Source organism: Rhinopithecus roxellana, chromosome 5, assembly GCF_007565055.1.
Source record: "Rhinopithecus roxellana isolate Shanxi Qingling chromosome 5, ASM756505v1, whole genome shotgun sequence".
Taxonomy (NCBI): Eukaryota; Metazoa; Chordata; class Mammalia; order Primates; family Cercopithecidae; genus Rhinopithecus; species Rhinopithecus roxellana.
This window is the reverse complement of record NC_044553.1, coordinates 65,090,309-65,116,525: the sequence shown is the minus strand read 5'-3', so window position 1 is coordinate 65,116,525 and position 26,217 is coordinate 65,090,309. Positions and strand designations below refer to the sequence as shown.

The 26,217-nt window shown below is 32.9% G+C and overlaps 1 protein-coding gene across 3 annotated transcripts in view; it reads right to left on the bottom strand.

The window, feature by feature from the left end:
- Nucleotides 1-26,217, bottom strand: part of VPS13C (vacuolar protein sorting 13 homolog C) — a 190,067-nt gene that overhangs the window by 145,557 nt on the left and 18,293 nt on the right. For all 3 annotated transcript variants that reach the window (XR_749201.2, XR_749202.2, XM_010374226.2), the window contains exons 4-11: nt 21,807-21,902; nt 19,963-20,064; nt 9,952-10,061; nt 6,709-6,768; nt 4,400-4,459; nt 3,504-3,584; nt 2,590-2,647; nt 927-1,054 (exon numbers count right to left, since the gene is read on the bottom strand). Coding sequence is in view for 1 of the 3 variants with exons in the window: in XM_010374226.2 (XP_010372528.1) it covers nt 927-1,054; nt 2,590-2,647; nt 3,504-3,584; nt 4,400-4,459; nt 6,709-6,768; nt 9,952-10,061; nt 19,963-20,064; nt 21,807-21,902 (695 nt within the window). In the remaining 2 variants the exon portion in view is untranslated. The remainder of the gene's footprint in view (nt 1-926; nt 1,055-2,589; nt 2,648-3,503; nt 3,585-4,399; nt 4,460-6,708; nt 6,769-9,951; nt 10,062-19,962; nt 20,065-21,806; nt 21,903-26,217) is intronic.

Below are 26,217 nucleotides of genomic sequence, written 5' to 3'. Positions count from 1 at the left end.
TATTTTGGAAATATTAAGTTAAATAAAATGTATTATTAAAGTTAATTTCACCTTTTTCTTTTTACAGTGTTAACACAGCTACAAGAAAATATAAAATTACAACTTGCATTACATTTTTATTGAACAGAATTGTACAAAAAAGCTCAATTAGCTAAATCTCCTATCCTCCTTTCACTTCCAGTTCACCAAGCCTGTCACCCCAACTCTCGGGGCACATAACCATGCTTGGGAAACAAATAGTGGAAAAAGCTGCCAACGTTGCTGTTCTAAAAATTAAATAAACAATATTTAATAAGAGTGCCTTCCATTAAAAACTGAGGAGGGAAAAACACATTAAAATCTTTCATCAACAGGCCAGGCATGGTGGCTCACGCCTGTAATCCCAGCACTTTGGGAGGCCGAGGTGGGCAGATCACAAGGTCAGGAGATCGAGACCATCCTGGCTAACACAGTGAAACCCGTCTCTACTAAAAAATACAAAAAAATTAGCCGGGCGTGGTGGTGGGCGCCTATAGTCCCAGCTACTTGGGAGGCTGAGGCAGGAGAATGGCGTGAACCTGGGAGTCGGAGCTTGCAGTGAGCTGAAATCGCACCACTGCACTCCGGCCTGGGCGACAGAGTGACACTCCGTCTCAAAAAAAAAAAAAAAAAAATATTCCATCAACAATTGTGAGCCAAATGGAAATAATGTCATTCCCTACAGTTTGATATGATTCTCCACAATTTAGGAAAAGATAAAATAAAATTTTTAAAAACTACTTCTTAAATTTGAAATTCATTTTCTTTAAAAAGAAAATTTTTAAACAGTCAAATCTCAACATAACGAACCCCAAAAAATCACCAACCACTAGAGAACTAATAATCACAAATAAAAGCAGTTAAGATTCAAGGTCAATCAAAGCTGGAAATGTCCACATGAATCATACCTGAGGTTTGGTCAGTTCAATGGCAATATTTTGTATTTCTATGTTCCAATCCAATTTGGGCGTTTTGAGCTCTGATTCTGCATAAGGATTCATGTAGAGTTTTGCAGAGGCTGATATTGGCTGGAAAACTTGTATTACATGGGAAGACATAAGATATGTTTATATGCTTTTACATATAAACAAGTGTAAATAATTATGAGAACACTGTTATTCTAGAAGAAAAATGATCAAAAACGTGTGTAACAAAATCACTACCAAAAAATATTTAAGCAATTTAAGCTTCTACTTATATGCATAATAATAAGCTCAATGGTTGAAGCGAAATCTCCAAGGAGGAAATTGGAGCCCTATGCTTCTAGGTAAGAAATGTATAAAAGAGACAATAATCTACTCTTGGTTATTTACAGTCTGCATAAAATTAGACTTCTCTTCCTTGCTGCAAGACATTTAGTGATTTTATTATTCATTAAAAATACTAATACAAAAAGGAAATAAGATCTGATAAATTTCTGTCTTATTTAATCACTAGCAAAATTTAGTAACACAATCATGAATAAAATTCATTCCAAAAAAAGAATCTGCTCATCTCTATTATTTTCAAAATGATCATTACATACATAACCTTAGAATCAACTAAAGAAAATAATCTTCAGGTTGAGAAGTAATATAAAAAGGTGTGTTAGGGAAGATGATAGGGTAATGCAAGGTGATAAATTTTACCTATGAATAATATCAAAACTATAAAACCTGTGATATCTTATGGTAATTACACTTTGCAAAAGATTGTACAAAATTTTCAACGGCTTTAAAGGCTAGTTATAAATGGAAAATGCCTAAGAATGAAATTGTAGATTTTCCTTAACTATTTTTTTTATATCAATGAACCCAAATGCTTTCACAAACTAGCAGCACTTGAAAGTTTTATCATCATAAAATGTAGGGATCTATGTAACATAAGTGCCAACTATTATAGCGTCAATTCAGTTAGTTATAAAAGAACATGAAGAAAAGAACAGTGAACCAGAGTAATATGGAACAACATGAGTATAAAAGCTGCGAACAACCATAAAGGGGTATACTAAATAAAAACAAACCCAACAGCATGAAACTAAAATAAAACTTCAATAGCATGAAACTAAAATAAAGAAAACAGATGGAAAAAATAAACAAATAAGCAGGAAGCTGTGTTAGAGATCTAGTTGTAAAATAAAGGTGAGGCTGCCAAGAAATAGAAAAGCTCAGAAAAAGAATTCTCTAGAGTGGCAGGATTACGTTTACACTGCAGTAGTAACATAAGGGTGACCTGAATACCAGAATCTCAGAGATTTGGTTACTTTTTGAAAAAAGAAAGAAACAAAACCTAAATCCTAAAACAAAGAATAAAACAGCAAGCTAAGAAGAATACACGGAATTCAAAGAAAGTTGGCTGTAGGGAATGAACTACAGTTATACTGCCCTTCTCTATCTGCTATTCTCCAGTGGTGTGTGTATTGCGATCTATTCCTAAATAATTAATTATAACCCAAACATGCTATATCATAATAGCAAGGTATAAAATTAATATTCTTTGACTAAGTAATATTATCAGAAAAGTATTTTAAAATAATGTATTTACTTCTATGTTTCTTCCTATAACATGAAATAAACTTTTACTATTACTTACTGTATTGATAATTTGGGGGTATATTTCCACTTGTAAGAATTTCATTTTTCAGCTGATCCTAAACAAAAAATTTGAATGAGAATGAAAACGAAAATGCACATATATTCAGTCACACACATGCACACACACACAAAACTTGGTTCTTATATCAATATCTTTGTTTCTCTGTTACTAGTAGTCAATAAGAAAAACACACTGAACATTATTTACAAGTATAAAGACACAGAAACAGATAATTTTAAGAATTTGGTATGTCTACAAACAACCTTGTAGTATTTCCCCTCTGACTCTGAAAAAATGCACATATATGTATATGCATACACTGGGATTTCAGACACATTCCAGTCAAAGGCAAATCATATGTTACAGTATCTTTCTGAGAAATATGAGATGGAAGATTGAAATTTATCCAGTTCTAAAAATTCAGTTGTTCTTTCTTTATCCTCTAAGCAAATAAACATGGCTAAGACTGATTTAGCATACTGAAGTTTTGAATTAATCTTCTACTATTCAGAAAATCATCATAACAAATGTCTAAAACATTTGTCAAAGATACATGTTTTATATCTGAGAAATATTATCTTTATAATATTCTTAATCATTATAATATGAAATCAAAATGTGACAAGAATATCATCAAAATGAGAATGTAAAAAAGCATAAATACAGTTTTAATTTAATACCATGGACTCTGATGTCACTGTCCAGTGAATGATTTCACAAAGATCTTCAAAAACAAAACTGCTTTTCTGAAGACACATAGTGGATTTGAAAGGATGTTTTTCATATTTCTGATTTAGCGAAATACAAGTTAAACAAATGGCTGATATCCTGTCCTATGAACGCCCTCTTATATTAAACAAATTTAGGGAGCGGGAGTGAAGTTAGCTCTTCCAAGTATACATTAACATTACCAAAATCTGTTCCCTTGATCTCTGGTAAGACATGCTGCAGTTTACATTCCAGTATGCGCTAAGACTATCAAGTCGTATAAGCTACAAGAGAAAAATGAAAAGAGATCAAGCAATCAACACACTGAAATTATGAATCAATTTTAAAAGATTATTCTGTTCACCACTCCAAAATTACCCAAATGCCATTTTGAATTTTTAAAGGAAAGAAAATAATAAAAAAATGAGGGGAAAATATATTCATGTTATTCAGACTTTATTAAGTCTAGCATTTGCTAAATTGTGCTTTCAAGAACACTATTTCCAAGGAACTCATTCATTCAATTATCAAATATTTATTGAGAATTTAGTATTTAACAAACCCTGTAAACATTTTGCTAAAAAAAAAAGACATGTTCCTTCCAGCAGATACAAATATCTGTTTCCTGAAAACAGGTGGTAGCAGAGGAGTCTATGGTCAAGAAGGTGGGAAAGCTACATACTAAATATCCCTCTTGGAGATTCAGTGTTTGTTAACATATTTAAAGCTCTATAGTTTAAAATAAAATGAAACATATCTGTTTAATTATGTATAGCTTAGTACTTTAAATCAATAATCTTACTTGATCAGAGAATATTTTTTCTATAACATCTAAAAGTATCTCAATATCTAATGTTCATAAAGTACCATTTGGGAACTATTAACTGTATCCTGTATCTTTACTTGATAGCTAAAGAACCTATATCTCAGAACTAGTAAGTGATTACAGAGGGTCACACACTAAGTAGCAGGGCCAAAACTAGATGCTAGACTTTTAAATCACACTCCAACGGCATGTTCTGCTCCATCAATGTTTCTTCAAGAAAATAAATTAAGTGCACCTAGGAAACCAACAAAAATTTTTATTCCAATATAATACCTTGTATATAATTTTGTCTGCTTCATTTAATATGCATGGAGTCCAGTGTTCATTTGCAGTCTAAAATAAAAAAGAGAATACCTGTGAAATGTGCTATGGATGTCATATAATGGTGCTCTAATACTTGTAAAATGTAACAAAATAATTTAGGAATAAAAGACATCTTTCTTTAAGCTAATTTAATGTTAGCTAATACTAGCTATCTATTTCTTTACATATATTTATAAGACAAAATCAAAGAAACAATGAAAAGAGAACTGACGTGATTCTAACTTGAGTTCATTCATTCAGAAAATAATTACTGGATTAATACGTATTTGAATTTGAACTGTGGAAAGAATTGGATATGAATGAAAACAGACAGCCAACCTATACACTATTGAAAATGGTACACATTCTTTTTAAAAAAAACAAATAATTGTTGTGTAATAGGAAGAAAACCAGGAGGGTATGGAAATTACAGCATGACCATGTTTCTACAAGGACAGCATGTTCAGCAATGCCAAATACTAAACTTATTTAGCAGCAAGGGGGTTTTTGAGAAACTTGTTAAGAACTGTTACAGTGGAGTAGTAGAGTGAGAGTACAATGGGCAGATAGGTAAAATGAGATCCAGATCAGAGGTGTGACGATAACTTTAGATTTAAAAGTTAGAATGTAATTGCAAAGAAAAACAAATGGTATGGATACAAAAGAGATAGGTTTGCTATTGCTGTTGTTGTTATAATAGCCACTGTGATAGTTGAAACAGGAAATAACTGAGCCAGATAATGTGCCAAATGTTTTACATAAACCATCTCATTTAATCATCACAAAAACACTAAAAGGTAGGTACTACTTCAGTGAATGAATGTGGTCTTGACAGAAGGAGATTAACATGGTAACCAATACAATAATATTTTACAGGTCTTTGATAAAATACAATAGGAAGCATAAAAGAGGGAATGGTAAATTCTAAGAAGGAAATGAAAAAGAATGAGAAAGAAAGGTCATGTATCACATAAGTATTAAAACTTAAGTAGAATCACCAGGCAGACAAAGAGAAGAAAGTAATACAGACAACTAAAGCAGAATGAAGAGTCTGAGCAAAGAAACAAAGGGACAAACAACAGCAAACACTAAGGAAACTACATATTCTTGTGCAACAGTATATCTGTTATCAGACAAAAGGAGATATATGACCAGTTTGTATTTTTTACATTGTCTGCTAGAAGCTCAAAGTTACTATGCTCCCTTATGACCACTATCACTAGTTACAGCTTTCTGGAACAATTCTCTCTCTATCCTTTAGAACATAGATTCTATCCTCTTTAAAGGTGTTACTGTATACTTCTGTGGTCGAAAGCTACTTCAAATTCATTTTGGAAACAGGCAAAGGATAAACAGTATATTAAACACTAGCTTCCTTCATTCCCTTTCCTTTGTCTCTTTAGCTCTTTTTCTTTATTGTTTCGGCTCTGTTCTTCAACTCCGTGTGTATCTCTACTTCTCTATATGCCCATAACATTGTTAAGCCTTCCACATAACCATGTCCTTCTTTTCCTGTTTTTCTGCCAGTCTACCACCCTTCCATTCTTCTTCCTCTTCTTTCCCTATTGAGGCCCCCTCCATATAAGTAGTCATAAGGCAAACTTGTCTGGTAGGATTTATGGTTCAGTCCTTAACTTTAAAAGTATCGAAGTGAACCACATCTTCTTCTCTGTAGCAAAACCTAATTCAGCTATTTGTCTTCACTTACATGCCCCAAAACATGTTTCCTACTACTTAGTTGCCTGTAATAGAAAAAAAAAAGTCCTGCCTATATATATATATGTGTGTGTATAGATACGCACACACACAACTGTCTACCCTTAAAGACCATTAAAAGAAAAATTCATTATAAAATAATCAAAATAATTTACATATAGCCCAATGAGATGAGTGCACGCACATACACACACATATATAAACATATGTACATATATAAGCTATTTAGAAATTCCATCTACCTATATCAAAAATGTATATCTTTCACTCTACAGAAATTCATCTTCCCCTACTTTCCCCATGTTTAAGATACAGCTTTTATTTCTTTCAAATTATTTGATGATGATATTTTGATACTTGTTACATGGAAAGACAATTAAAAATAATTTTAAAATGTAATAATAGCATCACTAATGTTAAACTTCTAGAAAGTTGTGTAGCACGATAGTACATTTAAAAAACTATAGTTCTTTGTAGAATAGTTGATTTTAGACAATTCACCCTGTGACTTCAGAATAATACTTTACAGATTCCACAGAAGTTTTAAATAAAGCAAACATTACCAGTAGACTGAGCTCTCCCAACGTGACACCAAATGAAAGAGGCCGCTTTGGATCAGTGACCTACCAAAGAAGAAAAGATAACAGTAAAATATGCTGATGGTGAAGGCAAATCCATGTCCTTTACAATAGGCAGCAGAGGGAAATGTGTTTACAGGTTACAACCCAATTCGATATGTGGAAAACACAGGGGAGGCAAGTAGTAACATGGCTGTGATTATCCATATTTTGTAGACATAACACTTCTATGCTACCAGTAAGATCCTTTCCCAGTGGAACTCTTTTCATACTAGAAGATGACTCACTAACTATGACTAACAAGACTTTTCTCTAGACAGTTAAAAAGGAATAATCTTCTTATGTGTATCATCGAAGATGTTTTCACAGATAAATTTCAAAAGGTGTTACAGATAACACTGCTGTGAAGTCATTTTAATAACACTTAGGGTACACAGTGGAATACTATTCAGCCATAAAAACAGGAGAACATGTTTGTTTGGGTTTTTTTGCAGCAACATGGATGAAACTGGAGGCCATCATTTAAGTGAAACAACCCAGAAGCAGAAACACAAACTGCATGTTCTCATTTATAAGTGGCAGCTAAATAATGAATACACATGGTCAGTTTGTGGAATTATAGACATTGGAGACTTGAAAGCATCAGGTGGGTGAGAAGTAGTGTAAATGGTAAGAAATTTATTAATTGGTACAATGTATATTATGGGTGATGGAGACACTAAAAGTTCAGACTTCGCCACTAGGCAGTGTATCATGTAACAAGGCTGTACTTGCACTCCTTAAATTTACACATTAAAAAAAAAAAAGGCTTTCATACTTTATGAACTGTCTAACACTTCAAAATGCTTCTAGGAAAATCTCTAGATCCTTAATATTTAATTTCTTTAGTCTCTATATCCAAAATCTGTCAACATTAAGTTTTTGTTCTATTTCTGATCTTCAATATGTAAGCTGCAATCCACGGTGCTTAAACTATACCACAATGTGCACAGTATCACTATTTTAGACATCTTAAAGAAAAGTCTTATAGTCTTATAGTCTTATAGTCTTATAGTCTTATAGTCTTATAGAATTGTTTGGTCAGAAATTAAGGAAACTAGGGAGAAGGGAAATGGATAATGTTCTAAATCGTTCAACTGGGACTACAGAGTTTAGTCACATACAATTTTCTAAACAGAAAAAAATCCATGTGGTATAGTTGAGAAGAACGAATAGCTTTATAAGTCATTTTAATTAACATCAGACATATGATGACTTGTGGCAAAATATTTTCCTTTATTCTCACACTCATCTTTTTACACTTAGAGATACCTAGCTCAAAATAACTTGCAGCTCTTTCTGAAGAAACCCATTTGTTTTATTAAAGACAACCCTCAGTTGCTAATGTACTACCTATAAACCACAGCTCTTACCCAGTGAGCATCTTTATGATAAATTATTATATTTTCTCTACACCCATTTCTTAATACATAATTTTGTAAATGAAAGAATTTCCTTCTTTTTAAAGGCTGAACAGTATTCCATTGTGTATATATACATTTTATTTATCCATTCATCCACTGATGGGGAATCTTCTCTATAGTGAATAGTGCTGAAATGAACAAGGGAATGCAGACATCTCTTTGACATACTGACTTCAACTCCTTTGGCTATATACCGCAGTTCCCCTTTATCCTCTGGAGGTATGTTCCAAGCCCCCTAGTGGATGTCTGCAACCACAAATAGTACCAAACCCTAAATATACTAGGTTTTTTCCTATATATACATACTTATGATAAAGTTTAATTTTACAAATTAGAAATGGGATTGCTAGATCATACAGTAATTGGATTTTTAGTTTTCTGAGGAATCTCCACACTGTTTTCCAAAATGGCTGAAGTAATTTATATTCCCACCAACAGTGTACCCAGGTTCACTTATCTCCACATAGGATTTTAATGGTAACTCCTCCCCTTTCATGATGTGTTGAGTATACTTTATTTTCTTAAGTTTGTTATTAACAAAGGCATTTATGAGTGAGGTTTTTTTAAGACATTTATTTGTTAACACAATTCATTTTAATGATTCCATAAATAAAGTCAACATAAGACAGAGGTGGTATTTTTTGAAAATCTACAAATGTGTCTTGCTGACTATCAAGTTAAATAGGGAACTTACGAAGAAAAGAAAAAGAAATTCTGGAAATGTCAGTATTGCTTTAATTCAATTCAAACTTAAAGCAAAAATAATTAAACTCATTTTTAGAAGCAATGAACATTTCCAGGTTCCCAGATAAATGAAAAAATTTAAGTTCTTACATGTTTCAAACTTTTAAACAAAGCAATGCATATTGTTCAAAATATGTCTTGTACTTTAATTAAAATTAGTCAGTTAAACAGTTCTTAATCAGCTGATGTTACACTTTTGGTTATGAGTGAAGTTTGGTTTCCTCCGTGTAACTACTGTTGTACATGTGTGTGAACAGTTGTGGGTGTTCAATCCAACTCAGTGGAATGAAAAGAGAATGAGACCAAGTCAAGTGATCAGAGTTTTTTTTTTTTTTTTTTTTTGAGACGGAGTCTCACTCTGTCGCCCAGGCTGGAGTGCAGTGGCCAGATCTCAGCTCACTGCAAGCTCTGCCTCCCGGGTTCACGCCATTCTCCTGCCTCAGCCTCCCGAGTAGCTGGGACTACAGGCGCCCGCCACCTCGCCCGGCTAGTTTTTTGTATTTTTTAGTAGAGACGGGGTTTCACAGTGTTAGCCAGGATGGTCTCGATCTTCTGACCTTGTGATCCGCCCGTCTCGGCCTCCCAAAGTGCTGGGATTACAGGCTTGAGCCACCGCGCCCGGCCGTGATCAGAGTTTTAAGTCACTTTTTGGCCAATTAACAATACCATTAGTTATTTCATCACCTTTTAGAATTAACTTGTCAGCATAAAGCAATAATTAGTTTCTTAAAGTTAGAGTAAGTCTTAACACGTAAAATAAAATTTAAAAAAAATAACAGAGGACAATCCAGAAACCTCTTATATCAGCTTCAGAAAGGAATACATGATAATTTTACAGTATATTTACGTACGTAAATGCCCAATAAAACTAGCCTAACACAAGAAGATATGGTAGTGTACTCATAAGAAAAAAATCAATCTTGGATTTAAAAATGGGATAATCCATATATAGAAAAGTCAAGAATATTATAAAATATGTATTTAATTATTAACTTAAACTTAGTAAATAAAAATTACTTACATCATCTTCATACTTAATGTGAATATCTGTGATTTTTACTTGTACATTTTTTATTACTTGAGTTGCCAATTTTTCCACAAATGTATCCTTTTTGGCTTCTTTTGGCTTATCTATTAAAAAACAGAAAAATACAAGCTCAAGAGTTGAAATTCTCATATACCTCAAAATTAATAACCAAAGGACAGCTAAGGCACTACTCAATGGAAATTACAGCCAATAGTGTCTTTATTTATATTTTCATATGCATGTCCAACTTAAAACTTGTTTTTGAATTTACACTGTTATCTGACATTCATTTCACATTCCAAGTCAGAAATAAAGTGGCAATGTGTATAAACAACACCATGGCATAAAACTACTTTTACCTACCTTTTGAACGATCAAGACCTTTAAAAGGTTTCTTAAAATGTTTTTTGTGCTTTTTACGTTTACGTCCTTCTCAGTGGAAGCATTTTAGTGAGAAAAGGATAAAATTCAAGTTAGCAGACTACAGGACAGAAAAGAAAACAAGAGAATTCTTCCTAACAGCAAATTTTGGCACAACTCACCTTACCTTATTCTAAACTGACCTGTTACTTCAAGATAAAGACAAATTTACAAACTTTCTTTAGTCTAGAATAACGTTCTATAGTAAAGAATAACCTTCTTTAATCTAGACAATAAATTGGCAGGCGTAATTATACTAAAATTGGATAAAATCTCCATTCCCAATGCTTTTTATAACATTAATGACTTCACAAAGTTACACTTTAATTTCAATATTACCAAAATATTGGAAATGTAACAATGACAGAATATAAAACTTTCAGTAGGTTTTGATAAACACATGGTAGGAACACAGACACATAAATGAAATGAAAGGGTAAGTTGCCCACAGATGACTTCCTCTGGATGATACACTTCACGAGCAAAATTATTTAATGACTCAAGGATATAAAGAACATTAAGTGGGCATAACATGTACATTGGACTGTACACTGAATTCAATCAGGAATTCCTTTAAAACCTCATTCTCTTTCAACACTACCTCACTGCATTCTGGCATTTACCAATACCTGTATTACTCAACTTACAAATCTTCATACTCAAATTCCTATCAGGCATCACCTCCAGCCTGAACTCTTGAGGCAGTCTCTGTATTATCTACTGATTTCTAGTCTCCAGCCTCAGCTCCTACTAAAGGTCCTTCTACCCTGTTACCAGATTGATGTCTTTTAAAATACTAATCACAGCCTGTTGATCTCTTGCTCAAAATTATTTAAAGGCTCTCTGCAACCTCCCAGACATAATTAAAATGTGTTTACACAATAGAGAAAGTCCTTTTATGATGTGACCCCTATGTCCCTGTCCTGTTCTATCTCCTGCTGTGCATCCTTGCACTGGATACTACATAAATAATACTTATACTTTCCCAAATAAGCCACATTTTCTAATGCCTAATGCCTCTACACATGTAATTCTGTGAACTTGTGTCGCCCTCCCTGAAGTTCTTCACCAGGCGAACTCCTAGGCAGCTTTTAAATCTCAGGTCCAGCACTACTGCCTGTGTAAAGCCTTCTTAAACTACTCCAAGTAGCCCCAGAGCCTGTACCTTACAGAGAATTGCATTAAACAGTGATTATACCATATTTGAAGTGTTTGCTCAATTGTCTTGCCATCAGACAGGAGACTTCATTAGGTCAGAAATTATCCTATATCTGGGCACAAAGCATACAATACTTATCTGTTCAAATGAATTTTAAAAATCCAGATCCAACTAAATTAATGTTATATATAGTTGAGAGAATATATGTGCAATTGAGCTTGAAACTTTTAATTTGTTCTTCCTTGATTTTTAAAAGCAAATTGTTCTGCCACTACAAAAATTAAGAAACAAATCCTGGACTACAAAAAATAAAACCCTCAGTTTCAAGAAGAAAACATTTAATAAGTAATGTAACACAATCAGGATAGTGCTATACCAATAATTCTTGCCACTGTGAACGTCTGACTCTGTTCTATTCATAAATCAAACATATATAAAAAGAATGAGTTCTCAAAGAAATACCATTTGAAAAGAAACAAGTAAGAAAGCCAGACTAGCCCTGAAAACCATTTCACTTGGCTAGAACAGCTTTCAAAGACAGACTCAGCTGCCTCGGTTTAAATTCTCTTCTTACCTGACCAATTATCTTTCTGGTTTCATATTTGTTCTAGCCCCATGTTCTGTCTTTCATCTCAGTGGCAGATACATCATGTTTAAACCTCTTTAAACAGTTTAAATCTACTCTTAGTGCTATATAGCTCTTTAGAGAAAGTTTCTAATTAATCCAATAAAAAATAAATCGATGGTTCTCAATCACAAACTAAAGCAGTTCTCAAAGACTTTGGTTTCACAACCCATTTAACATTTACAACTTGAGGACTCTAAAGAACTTCTGATTTATGTGAGTTATAACTACTGACATTTGCCATATTATAAATAAAAACTGAAAAAATTATGAATTCATTTAAAAATAATAAGCCATTACATAACATATAGTTATAACAATAGCTATATTTTTAAACAAAAAGTTGTAGTGAGAAAAGTCGCATGGTTTTACATTCTTACAAATCTCTTTAACGTCTCAATTAGTAGAAGACAGTTGGATTAGCATATCTGCTTCTGCCTTCAACCTGTTGAGATACCTTGTTTTAATTGAAGTACATGATGAAAATCTGATCTCACTATAGATATACAATTGGAAAAGGGGGGAGCATTTTCATTGCCTTTTCATGAAATTATAGGTATTATATCAAAGTCAACAAGTGGAGGTTTCTTAAAGATAGTTGCATCGTGGAATCTGAAACCCTATCAATGAATTTTTCATACAAATTAAAATCAATTAGTCCATCTTGCACTTTAAATGAACCCTTTAGACATGTATGTCTTTTATCATCCATTGGAAATATTGCTTTATTGAATTATGCAAATCTTCCAAATGTCAAGTCATTTTATTATTTAATATCAAAACTCACATCTGTTAATATTACCACCAATCTCATCAGAAAAGTCTTAAAGTACTACTGGGAAGCTGTCGATCTCAAAGTGACAAATACAAGTTTTCCAAAATTCTACTCAAGAGTTCAAATTTTATCATTGGCAACAAGTATTGCCGGTTGCTTTTCCTTGAAGTGGTTTTGTTGAAGTGTCTACCAAACAACCAAATCTGAATAATGATAGTCTGTGATTCTTCCTAGTAAAAATGGTTTTCCAGAAAAAAGCAACTAGCTCAGCTCACAACTCAAACGTCTGCACAAGTACTTTTCTTGAAACAATCACCCTACTTCAGTATGCAGAAATGCTGCAGGTATACTTTCTCGGCTGTTGCACAAAATATTAAAGAGACATGCTCAAGGGTTGAAGTTCATTAAAATTTAAAACTTCCTACTTCATCAAGGGAATTCTTAAGTAAAAACTGGCAATTTTTTTGTTTCATTTTGCTTACTGTGAGTGCATGGTAGTGAAGAACACAGTGACTACTACTACAGTCTGGTGCCACCGCCTTGAATCATGCTAAGGCAGCCAGCTATTCCTACCCACCATTGCTTTTGCACCAGCAATGTAAATGTCAACAAAAGGAAAAATCAAATAATGCTTAGTATTATTATGAAAATCATTTTGACTTTTTGAGAACCAATGATTTAGAATAAAACAAAAACAAGAAGTAACATCAAATGAGGAAATAATATACACTCAGAAACTGAAAGGAGGAAATGATCATGAAACACACGTTAAGTCCTAGCCAGTTGAATGAAGATATCATCAACATAATAAACTATTCTCATTTCAGAAGCACCAACATTCTGGAACTCATTTTTTATCTACACTAATGTACCTTTTAAAAAAAACTGAATCAATGATGTTTTCTTTTATAGTGACAGCTGTTATAGTCTGCTGTTTTTAATAATGCTGTCCAGACTACAGTAAGTTGGCTTGATTATAACCTACAAAACTGGACAGTGAGCCATGAGTATCTCCATGCTATCTTTTATATTAAGCAAGGTAACTAGAAGACAAATTAACACAAGCACACTTACAAAAGGAGTAGGTTTATTAGAACGGAAACTGCTTTCAGGGTAATTTCACCTAATGCTGTGAAATCCGTCATGAAAATTTCTCTACCATTGGTCACATGAATCAACATATTAAAGTTCCCAGCTACAGAGATAATTCTAACATGATGCTTATTGTTTATAAATTTCAAGATACAGACCCAATTGCCATTTAATGAAAACAAATTTAAGTGTGATTGAGTGAATATAACAAGCTCTTGAAGTATGATATAAAACATAAAGTTTAACAAATCAGATTATGTAAAATACTAAAGAGTATTATTTCAATGTATTTGGTATATTTCCTAGTATATAAAAGAATCATTATTATAAATCCTAATACAAACAGTAAGCCTTTAATTTGCCTTTTGCGAAGCTTGAAATTTCAATATGCTGTACAGGACAGTAGTCTAGAGGTACCTCCAGAGCTACAACAGAGGTGAAACAAATCAAAGCTCAGAGGAACATCTCCTGTCAAGGTTCTGAATTCAAAAGAAAAAATCCACTTTATTGCTTTTTACATTCCAAAACCACCACTATCAGAGAGGAACTGCTTAATTCAGAAACTAATGAACTCTAGAACTAAAGTCAAAAGGGTAACCCAAATCTGAAAGTTATCTGTAGATCATCCTCTAAGCTTCGTAAGAACAGTGAATCATGTTTGTTTACCCTACAAACATCCAGCATCATCCAGCACAGTGATTGCCACAAGAAGACACTCAAATATTTAGTGAATGAATAAATGACTACAGGTGAGGAAAAGGAAATAATGGTAAAGGGGGAAAACACAAATTACATTTCCATATTTTCTAAAAGGATGGCATGCCATCAAATGGACTCTACCAAAAGTACAAGCATACACAAGAATATGTTTATATAGTTGAATATAATTAATCATGCATACCCACCAGGCTTGATGTCCTTGTAAACAAAGTTTTCCAAGCCATATATGAACTCCCCTGAATGTGTGCCTGCATCCACATGGCAGCAATAACCAAAATGCAAAGCAATTTAAAGACACCTTTAATTTCACATGTAAAATAAACCTAAATTTAATTTCAAATAATTAGAAATCATGTAACGGGATAATTAAAATTTGGTGACACCAAAACTATTTCTAAGGAAATATTCACAGTGACACCATTTTCGTTCTTTCAACACACAAACTTCTTAAGAATTAAAATTATAGTAATCATTTCAAATTATGTGAGGTAGGTAAATATCAATTACAGCTAATGGTTCACTGAAATTTTTGACAAGTTTTCAAACAGTGCAAAGTCTGCTATTTTTGTTCTCTTTTTGCATGCCATTTTGCTCATTTTCAGAATAAAATATTACTGTGACACTTCACACTAATTTTAGAGTCGGCTGAAATGACCTCATCTTACTTTAGCGTGATCTGGTCCCTTTAGATACACTGTCTGAATCCTTTATATCCATTCTCATTAATGATGGCTAGATAGCATCTTCCACTTCGCTCTCCAAATCCAGTCTATTCTAGATAACACTGCAAGTTTAACTTTCTTAAATCATAGCTCTAATCATGTCATTCCTTGGACTCTTAAAGAAAGAAAAAGGAATACTTACTCCCCGGCTGGCTATAGATCAAAGTTCACATTGTACAGGGTTAAGAATACAAGATCTAGAGCCAGACTGGGTCCAAATTCTAGCTCTACTATTTTCTAACTGTGTGACCTAGAACAAGTTATTTAACTTTCACTTAATTCATATAAAGTATTTTGAAGAGTCACTGGTGAATAGTAAGTGCTCAATAAACGTCAGCTACTTTCACTGTCACTACCATTAACATCATCAGAGCATGCAAATCTCTTAAAATTGACCTAAACTTAGCTTTCCAACCCTACATCCAACTACTCTCTATCACACTCCCAAACTGTTAGCTGATCCCACAGAGGCTCTATGATTCCCACCTTCACTGTCTCCTCTACCTATGCCTTCTCTTCTTTCTGCAGATCCATCCTTTAAATCCAGTTGAAATATACACCTTCACAGTGTCTACCCTGATCTCTTTGGCCGAATATGACATGTTCTTTCTGAACTCCCATAAAACTGTCTGTACCTCCTTGATGGGACTCAACACTTTCTCTTGCTTATTATTATGCAAATTTCTTATTTGCCCAATTAAAATGTAAGGTCTTTGACAGGAGGGTCCAAGGAGTCTCTAATTTTTCTTCTTCCAACAATGTGCAGACTGGCATCAGACTTTTTTCAAAAGAGGCTGGAAGCTAGAAAACATTGCCTTCAAAATTCTAATATTTAACCTAGCATTCCAACCCCAGACAAAGCAAACAAGTGTAGAAGTAAAACACAAAGACATTCAGCCTTGAAAGAATTTTCGAAATTATATCCAGTGCATCCATTCTTAAAAGCTTCTAGAAGTACTCTAGGAAACTCTAGGAAAACAAATGAGTAAACTAAGGAAGCAAAAAAGGCAAAGGGCCCAGGAAACATGGAATTAAATATAGACGAGCAATTAAGACCAGTCCTAAGATGACAACTGTGCAGCTGGTCTAAAAAACGATCAGTTCAGAGGGGGAACTCCAAGAGACAACAGGGTGGTAGAAAGTACCAACAGATGGGTTTACACGATTGGAAAACACTATCAATACTCATATAGCAGACAAATTTCATGTAGCATGTGAAACAGAATGAAAGATAAATTTACATAGAAGACTAAGCAAATAAGAAAGCAGCATTTACAAATTCAAGAAAAACAAAAGGTTGTATAAGAAAGAAAATACAGTCGTAGTACATTGATATGATTTGGCTATCGGTCCCCTCCAAATTTCATGTTCAAATGTGATTCCCAGTGTTGGAGGTGGGGCCTGACATGAAGTGACTGGATCATGGGGGTGGGTCCATGCCTGCTTCCACTTCACCTTCTGCCATGACTGAAAGCTTCCTGAGACCCTCACCAGCAGTAAGTGCTGGCATCATGCTTCCTATACAGCCTACAGAACTGTGAGCCAATTGAAACTGTTTTCTTCATAAATTATCCAGTCTCAGGTATCCCTTTATAGCAATGCAAAAACTGCCTAACACATACATCATCTGACCTGCACAGTGAAAAATAATCGCATTGTCATAGTAATCTAAGTAGTGACTAGTAAATGGCCAAAAATTACGATGTATCCATATTATGAGAAAATGGGAAGGAGAATTCAGGGTGCAAGGAGATAGCAAGAGAAGTATACTCCTGTACTACCATAACAGGAAGTCCTAGATAATGCCCTATATTAATGAACTAGATTAATGACACAATGTTAACATTGGTAAAAACTATTACTAACTCAAAGGAGTTGGTGTGGAGAGTAGCAAAGGATGAAACAAGGGACTGCCATTTTTTATTGTGTCCTTTTCGCAAAACTATTGATTTTCAAGTGTGTGTACATATTATTTTGATAAAATCCAACACCTTAAGTACAGAATCTAGCATTTGCGAATCTTTTGGCCTTACTAGGAATTTAATCTTTCTCTTTATGATAGCCTTCCAGAAAAATAAACTCACTCCAGTGAAATAAAAGGATAAAAATATCAGAGTTTATTTTTACATTTAAGCAAATTTTCTAGAAATGAACTCATAGTTTTATTTCAATTTTTATTCCTATATGATAGTGGGAAATGGTATATTTTTACCAAATAAAACAAGCTAAGTCAAAATCCTTTTTATGAGCAGATTAACAAGATAATTTTGTTTTCATTTTTATCATCTGCTGCTTAGAGTTGAATCATCACCTCTCCTTCCCTCTCTGAGTCCCTATACATGTGCAATGGTGTTTTTGTGCTTTTAATATCAATAAACAAGTAGAAAAATAAAGTATAAATAATAACTATTAATAATGGTAAAATGTGAAATATATAAAGGTCAGGGTTGTCCTCTATCATTCATATGAATAATATTATTTGAAGATATGACTCATATCCATAGAAATGAGAAAAGAATACTGCAACATTATTAAATGTGTTTCTTAACAGTTAAGAAAGAAAATTTAAATATACTTCCCAATTCCTGAATTCATCTTTTAGTCTCAAAACTTTTTTTGACAAATATAACATGTTAAAACTGAGTGTTAAAAGTTTTACTTTTTGAATTTTAATTCTATATGAAAAAAACTTAAATTTTATCATCCAAGCTACAATGTCATTACTATATACAGCATACGCCTAACAGTTCTATTTATACAAAATTAATACTACAGATGTACATCCTTTATATCAAACCATTCATAATAGCCTCTTTGTCAGACCCAAATGTCTGTTTTCTCAGCACTGAAGACCCAGGAGTCAAAATTTCCTAAGTCTGAGTACAAAATGTGTGCATAATAATCACATTACCAATTAAACAGTCAATCATGAAAACAAACGAGACTACATACCACGCCTTTTCTTACAGGTGACTGAAAACACTAAAATATTTTTTAAACAAATACAAGCTATGCTCCATCTTTAAAAAAGGAGGAATTTAAGATCTGTTTCTAAATAATATATGTAACATTATGTAATTGTAAATGATAAATGCGTAATTATATGTTATATCAATATATCTAAGTATACATCAATATATACCTAATGATGAATATACGTATGTTAATATCCTAATCGGAATAGTTTCAAGAAAAAAATGAAATTCTAGTGCTCCAGTCTTCATTTTTATAGGACTACTTTTACATATATTAGCCAAAACTGAATATAAAGAAAAAAATCACACTTAATTGTCATGAAACAAAACCATTCTCAGTTTGCTTTTTTGCCATGCAAAAGTAATACAAATAAAGAAAACTGTTTTCCTAAAAATATAGATACTTAAGCTTCAGCAGGAAGACAAAATAAGCTTATGTGTGAAAATAAGGGAAAAAAATGTTGAGGCTTTTAGAAAATTTCTTCCATTACGGTAACCTCTGTATTTTTAAATAGTTTAGTAACTTTTAATAAAAGAATCAATACTTCTGCATAAGAAAAAAATACTTGGAGCAAGAATTTAAAACTTTGATTAAAAACTTTGAGGAACAAGCTATTTTTAAAAAAGATTTCTAATTGATTCAATTAAATGACAACAGCTTAATCTAGGAAAAGAAATCTTATTATATCTAAATATAATTAACATCATTTCTAACTCAATATTTGCTTTATCTTTCGAGAGAGATCATCTTCATCATAAAAATACATACACATGCCACCAAACAACACAAAAATTATATAAAATGCTAATAACTCATAAATCCTAATCAGCAATTGCTAACTGACTTAAAAGAGATAAACATTAAATGTCTGGAAAAGTCCTTCAATTCATCACTCTATAGACTACTCTTTTTCATCATATCCTTGTTCTTGCTCTATAAACCAAATCAAAGTCATCAGATTTATTTTTAGATAAAAACAAAAATGTAAACGTAAGACAAGATGTTAAATTGTTAAAACCTGAAGAATCAAGTTTTGTTTTGTTTTGTTTTGTTTTGTCTTTAATATCCTGTACAACGTGAAGGGAGATAGCTAGGACTAGAATTACAGCAGCATTTCCTCTAAACATAATTTCACTATAGCATTATGCTTAACCTCATTATCCAGCAAGAACACAGGTAAACATGCACACAAAGAAACTGTTAACATTTGCCCAAAATAAACAGATGTGCAAATACAGAAAATTTGGAAAGTCTCCTAAAGTAGCACAATAAAAATGACTAATTAAGAAAAGTGGAAAAATCAAATTAGCAACATGATAAAACACTTACAGAAAAAAGGCAATTACTTTTTCCTAAAAGTGAGCCATGAAAATATAACCAATATTTTGAGATTTAAAAAAAAATTATTTCTTTAGAACTTCAACTTATGAAGGCTTATGAAAGCATCTTCTTTAAAGGATATTAAATATATCTAAAATACAGGTATGTCTAAGTTTATCTCAAACAAACTTTTTACCTTTTTCTGCTGCTTTTTGAAGGGCTTCTTCAATTCGGGATAGCTCTTTCTGTTTAACATCCTGCAAGGATTTTTCTTCTTTTTCAGCATCATACTTAATACCTAAAAATATATAGTCAATTCACACAAAAATAAATGGAATTCATAAATAAACAAATGGAAAAAGTTCAGCCGCATTATGATTATGTAAGTATGTAATCTTGCTGCAATACAAAAATACTTTCACATTTTTAGTTTTATGAAATGTTTAAACACAAATTATTCCATTCACTTACAAAAAACTTAAATACAAAAAGGAGGAGGGAGGAAAAGAAATTACAGGTAGAAAGACAGGTAGGAAAAAGAGAGAGAGGAGAAGGGTGAGAACAAAGATAAGAAGTAAAACAGAAGGAAGACAGAAAGTACACCAGAATATTGCTCTGTCAGTGGTAAATTTTGAGTAACTACAAAATAATTTAATATCCAATACTACCTGGGATCAATTTAGATTGATTTTTTAAACTTTCAGAAAGTAATTCAGAATATGCATCAACAATCATAAAATATATAAGCCCTTTTTATCTAGTAATGTCATTTCTGATTATGCAATCTAAAGAAATAACACAAAAGAATAAAAAAGATCTATAATGACGTATTTATAGTATTGACTACAATGACACATTTATACTACTGACTACAGTATTTACTAGTATTTTTAGTATTAACTATAAAGCAAAAAATAGTAGGTAGCCCACAACAGAATACCATAAAGCCTTTCAAAACTGTCACTGTCACCATGAAAACTGTGAAACATATCAAAAATGTATATAATAAAAGGCCAAGTCAATGTTGTATATATAATGTGGTAACAGCTACTGAAAATCGGGTATGCATAAGCTAAAGACTGAAGAGCAAAATGTAAAAATAAAAATTTTATTTATACAATGGTTGAGCAATTGTACGTTCTTAATTTTTCCCTAAAACATCCAAACTTTTCTTAACATTAAATTGTTACTATAAATGAAAAAATAACAATAAAGATATTAAACATCACTACTTTAAAACATTAAAAATTAAAATACTATCATTTCTAAGGAAAAAATTACCAATTTTACACATTTTTGAGAGAACATTCACTCAAAATCAGAAGCAACAAAATAGGAAAAAAAATAAATTTTTGAATCTTGAAATCTGGAGATTAACACATCAGGATATTTTTAAAGATTTATTTAGGCTGGGCGCGGTGGCTCACGCCTGTAACCCCAGCACTTTGGGAGGCCGAGACGGGCAGATCACGAGGTCAGGAGATCGAGACCATCCTGGCTAACACGGTGAAACCCCGTCTCTACTAGAAATACAAAAAAAAAAAAATTAGCGGGGCGTAGGGGCGGGCGCCTGTAGTCCCAGCTACACGGGAGGCTGAGGCAGGAGAATGACGTGAACCCGAGGGGCGGAGCTTGCAGTGAGCCGAGATTGCGCCACTGTACTCCAGCCTGGGCCACAGAGCAAGACTCCCGTCTCAAAAAAAAAAAAAAAAAAAGATTTATTTTACTTCATTTATTATCAGTAAATCTGCCTAATGCAGCTCAACAGGAAGCCTTAGTTGCAAAACAAGTACTCATAGAAAATAGAATAAATTGCAAAAATGAATTAAATTTTCAACAACAAAACTACTTTATACACAAATGTGGTAAGATATATGTGCATACATATATAAAATGTATGCATATATGTGCATCTATGTATGATTCATTTATTTAAATTACCTTCTATCTTAATAAATACATGTATTAAAATACTTAACTCAGGTAACAATTTAATTTCAATGTGATGTTACTGAATGGTTATAACCTAAAATAACGTACTTGCTCCAGGGACAACAAGCAGGTATAATCCTTCTAGAGTCGCAACAACTGCTTCTCCATAAAGGTTTTTCCAAGGAATCTTCAAAGTTAATTTATCTAAAGAAACATAATTTCAACCTTAAATTCTTATTTGACTGCTCAAGAAGACATAAATTTCTCACTTTCCATTAAGAGAAAAAGCATAAAAAACTCTTCATGCGTATAGTATGTATATCACTCAGAAAAAAAGAAAAAACTCCAACACTAAAGTTTACAAAGGTCTTTTCCACATAATATTACTATTAAGTGAATATTCACATTGTAATTTCTATTTTTCAATATAAAATATTTTGATAACCATTATCCATTTAATATTCAAAAACTGTAAAATGAATAAGTCAGCTATTATTTCAATCCTGAAAAAAAGCACAGTCGGCCCTAGATAAGTTAAATTAATTGCTTAAGTCTATCTAGTGAGTTAAGCAGTGATGAGATTATTAGTAAGGATGCTGAACCAGATTTGGTGCACAACAACAGTTGATAGTCTTAATATTGCACATGCTCTTCTATCCACATCAACAAATAAATCTTTACACATCAACAGTAAAATAATATCTGCACAAGCTACCAGGAATTGAAGCAGTAACACAGAGAAGAGATGCAAAGGAACTTTGTGCAAATGGAATTTTGACAGCATACCAAATTGTCACAACAGGAAGAGGCTAGCTCTAAAGGCAAGGCATACTGTATTATGAATAGTGTTATGAGTCACAGGCAACTCAGACCAGTTATATTCCAAATATCTGCTTATAAATCACTTAGAAGACAGAACTCCAAGTTCTCTCTTGGAAACAATGGTATTCATGTCAGGTCCTCCTGAGGTGAGCCCACAAAAACTTTCACTCATGACACAGATGAACTATGGCCCTAATATTACTGTCCCAAGTTTGGGGTTTTATGGGGGAAAAGCCAGTTCAGGGCAGACAAGAGAAGACCAAAGGGACATGCTCTCAGTTAAATTTTGAAACAAGCAAAACCTATCAAATCTTTCCATGTTTCTTTCCCTAATCTCTAGTATTCCCTCTTTCCAGGTCTCCAGGCAGCAAAATGTCCCCAATCTGCCTTACTATAGCAATTCTATCCAAACCTTTCCTACACATAAGTTTTACATGTTCCAAAATAAAATACCTTCCTTCATCATAATTTTTAAAATTATATTTAAAATCTATAGATCTCTCAGAGATACTAATCAAGATTTTCAGAAGAAAAGAATTTGATTCAACTAAATCATGCTTGTATGTGAGTAATTAAGTCGCTTACACCACCAGAATCACTGGTGGTTTTTCATGTAAAATCATTTTTAAATGAAAATGCTCAAAGTTCAAAGAACTGAAAAACAGTATAACAAACTAAAGAGAAAATAAAATAATGCAATGTAAGACAGAATATTTGAGGTCACCTAGATGGATATGTAGGAAAGCCAGTTTTGCCAGGTATCTATTTCCAAGGTTAAAATATCAAATGATTTCTCCATTTAGATTTTCACTTCTCTTCAGCTTGTAAACCTGCTGAGTTTCTTAAATGGCTTGCATGTCAAGGGAAGTCTACAACGTTCCGGGTCATTTCTAAGTCCAATGATTTTATATTTACAATGGGTACTGTTACATTTGTAATTATCTCAAAATCTCCTAACAAAATTTATTTGATTGCCTTCTTGGTGAGCATAAGATTGAAAAAGTGGGAAATGTCCTTTTAACTAGCACACCAGAAAGGGACTGTCTGTTCCCTAAACCTTTTCTTCTATACATTTATACTCATTATCCCCCCAGCTCTCATAAACGTCCTAGAATTGAGTTTTTTATATATTACCCCCTCCTATTACAGATCAGGAAACTTTTTAAATGTTTTAAATTTTTAAGAAAAAGGATAACTCAAGGACACCCACAAGTATGTCTAACTCTTAGAAAAACAAATCACCTTGAGCTTCATTAAGCCACACTGACCCTACAGGTTAGGTATAATATTTTAACCTAAGGAGAAATTTAACAACTAATATAAATGCTCTGTAAACCAAAAAAAAGATAGTTATAAAGACAATATACTTTGCATACTTATTTGTAAAGGATCTCTCATTAACTCACTGGGTAACACTGAAGGAAGCCATTAAATCTTTGTGTACTTTAAAAGCAAAAAGAACAAATTCTGAACCAATAGAAATCCTCCTCCAAAATATAAATCTAGTTGTAAGAATATAATAAGTAACGCAAAATTTCTTTAGTCAGCTATAATTCATCTAAGACGCTGGAAATACAATTTTCATCTATGTTCTAATTTTAGATGTCTATAACTTCCTTGAAGACAAAGATATCACCTTCATCCTTGCATCTCTCACAGCACTTGCATAGTCTTGTACATAACATGTGCATAAATATTTCAAAAGTAAAATAATAAATGAATGGCTACAACTTCTATATTCTAGGATTTCAGTTAAGCATATAGGGCCACAATACTTCTAGAGCACTGCTACACATCACCACCACATTCAGAGCTATTTAACAAACAAAAAAGATGACACATGCCTAAACATGCTTTTCATCTAAGAAAATTTATCCTGTTTCAAGAGACAAAAACATAAAAATATTCTTATATATTAAAAGGAAACATATATGTCATATAAAATGACCCAAACAGAATTATCCAAACAATTGCTAAGAGATGCTAGAGTAGTGAAAGACAAAGCCTTCCTATAATACAGAATATTGAATAAAGAATAAAAGTGATATGGTGTAATAGCAGGGTGATGAAGCTGGGAGAAAGGATGTAGCATAAGTAAAATTATAAGAGTAAGTCATTTTGGGTTGTAATTTATATATTTTTTAAAGTAAATCCTAAACATAAAACCTGAAACTATAAAATTCCTAGAGGAAAAACTCATCTGGACATCAGCCTAAGCAAAGAATTTATGACAAAGACCCTAAAAGCAAATGCAAGAAAAACAAAATTAAACAAGTGGGACTTAACTAAGAAGCTTCTAGGCCAAGCGTACTGACTCACACCCGTAATCCCAGCATTTTAGGAGGCCAAGGCGGGTAGATCACTTGAGCCAAGGAGTTCAAGAATGGCACGGGCAACATGATGAAACCCTATCTCTACAAAAAACACAAATGTGAGCCAAGCATGGTGACACACCCGTCGTTTCAGCAACTTGGGAGGCAGAGGTGGGAGCATCCCTTGAGCCCAGGAAGTTGAGGCTGCAGTAAGCCATGACTGTGCCACTACATTCCAGGCTGGGCAACACAGCAAGACTTTGTCTCTAAATTAATTAATTAATTAATTTTTAAAAAGTAAAAATAAAAATCATCTGCACAGCAAAAGAAATAATCAACACAGTAAACAGACAACCTATAGAAAGGTAGAAAATATTTGCAAATTATGCTTCCAACAAAGGACAAATATCCAGAATCTACAAGGAACTCAAACAACTGAACAAGAAGAAAACAACCCCATTAAAAACAGCAAAGTACATAAACAAACATTTCTCAAAAGAAGAAATACAAGCAGCCAACAAACACATGAAAAAATGTTCAACATGACAAATTATCAGAGAAATACAAATTTAAACCACACTGAGATACTATCTTACACCAGCTAGAAAGGTTATTATTAAAAAACCAAAAAATAACAGATATTGACATGGATACAGAGGAAAGGGACCAGTTGTGTACTGTTGGTGAAAATGTAGACTGGTTTAACCTCTAAGGAAAACAGTATGGAGATATCTCAATGAACTAAAAATAGAAACAGCAATCCCACTACTGAGTACCCAAAAGAAAATAAATCATTATATAAAAAGACACCTGCACTCATATGTTTATAACAGCACTATCCACAATAGCAAAGTCACGCAACCAACCTAAGCGTCCATTAACAATTGACTGGATAAAGAAAATGTGATACATATATACCATGGAATAGTATGCAACCATAAAAAAAGAATGAAATCATGTCCCCTACAGCAAGATGGATGAAGTTGGAGGCCATTATCTTAAGTAAATCAAGTCAAAGGTGGAAAATCTAATATTGCATGTTCTCACTTGTAAGTTGGAGCTAAGCAATGGGTACACACAGACATAAAGATGCATAGTGGCCTTTGCAGTACACTGAGCTCCACAGAGACACTGCCAGGGCAAGCAAGAGACAGGAATTAATAACCAGAACATATAAGGAACTCAAACAACTCTATAGGAAAAAAATCTAATAATCTGATTTAAAAATGGGCAAAAGATCTGAAAGACATTTCTCAAAAGAAGACATACAAATGGCAAACAGGTATATGAAAAGGTGCTCAACATCACATCAGAGAAATGTAAATCAAAACTATAATGAGATACCATCTCAACTCAGTAAAAATGGCTTCAATCCAAAAGATAGA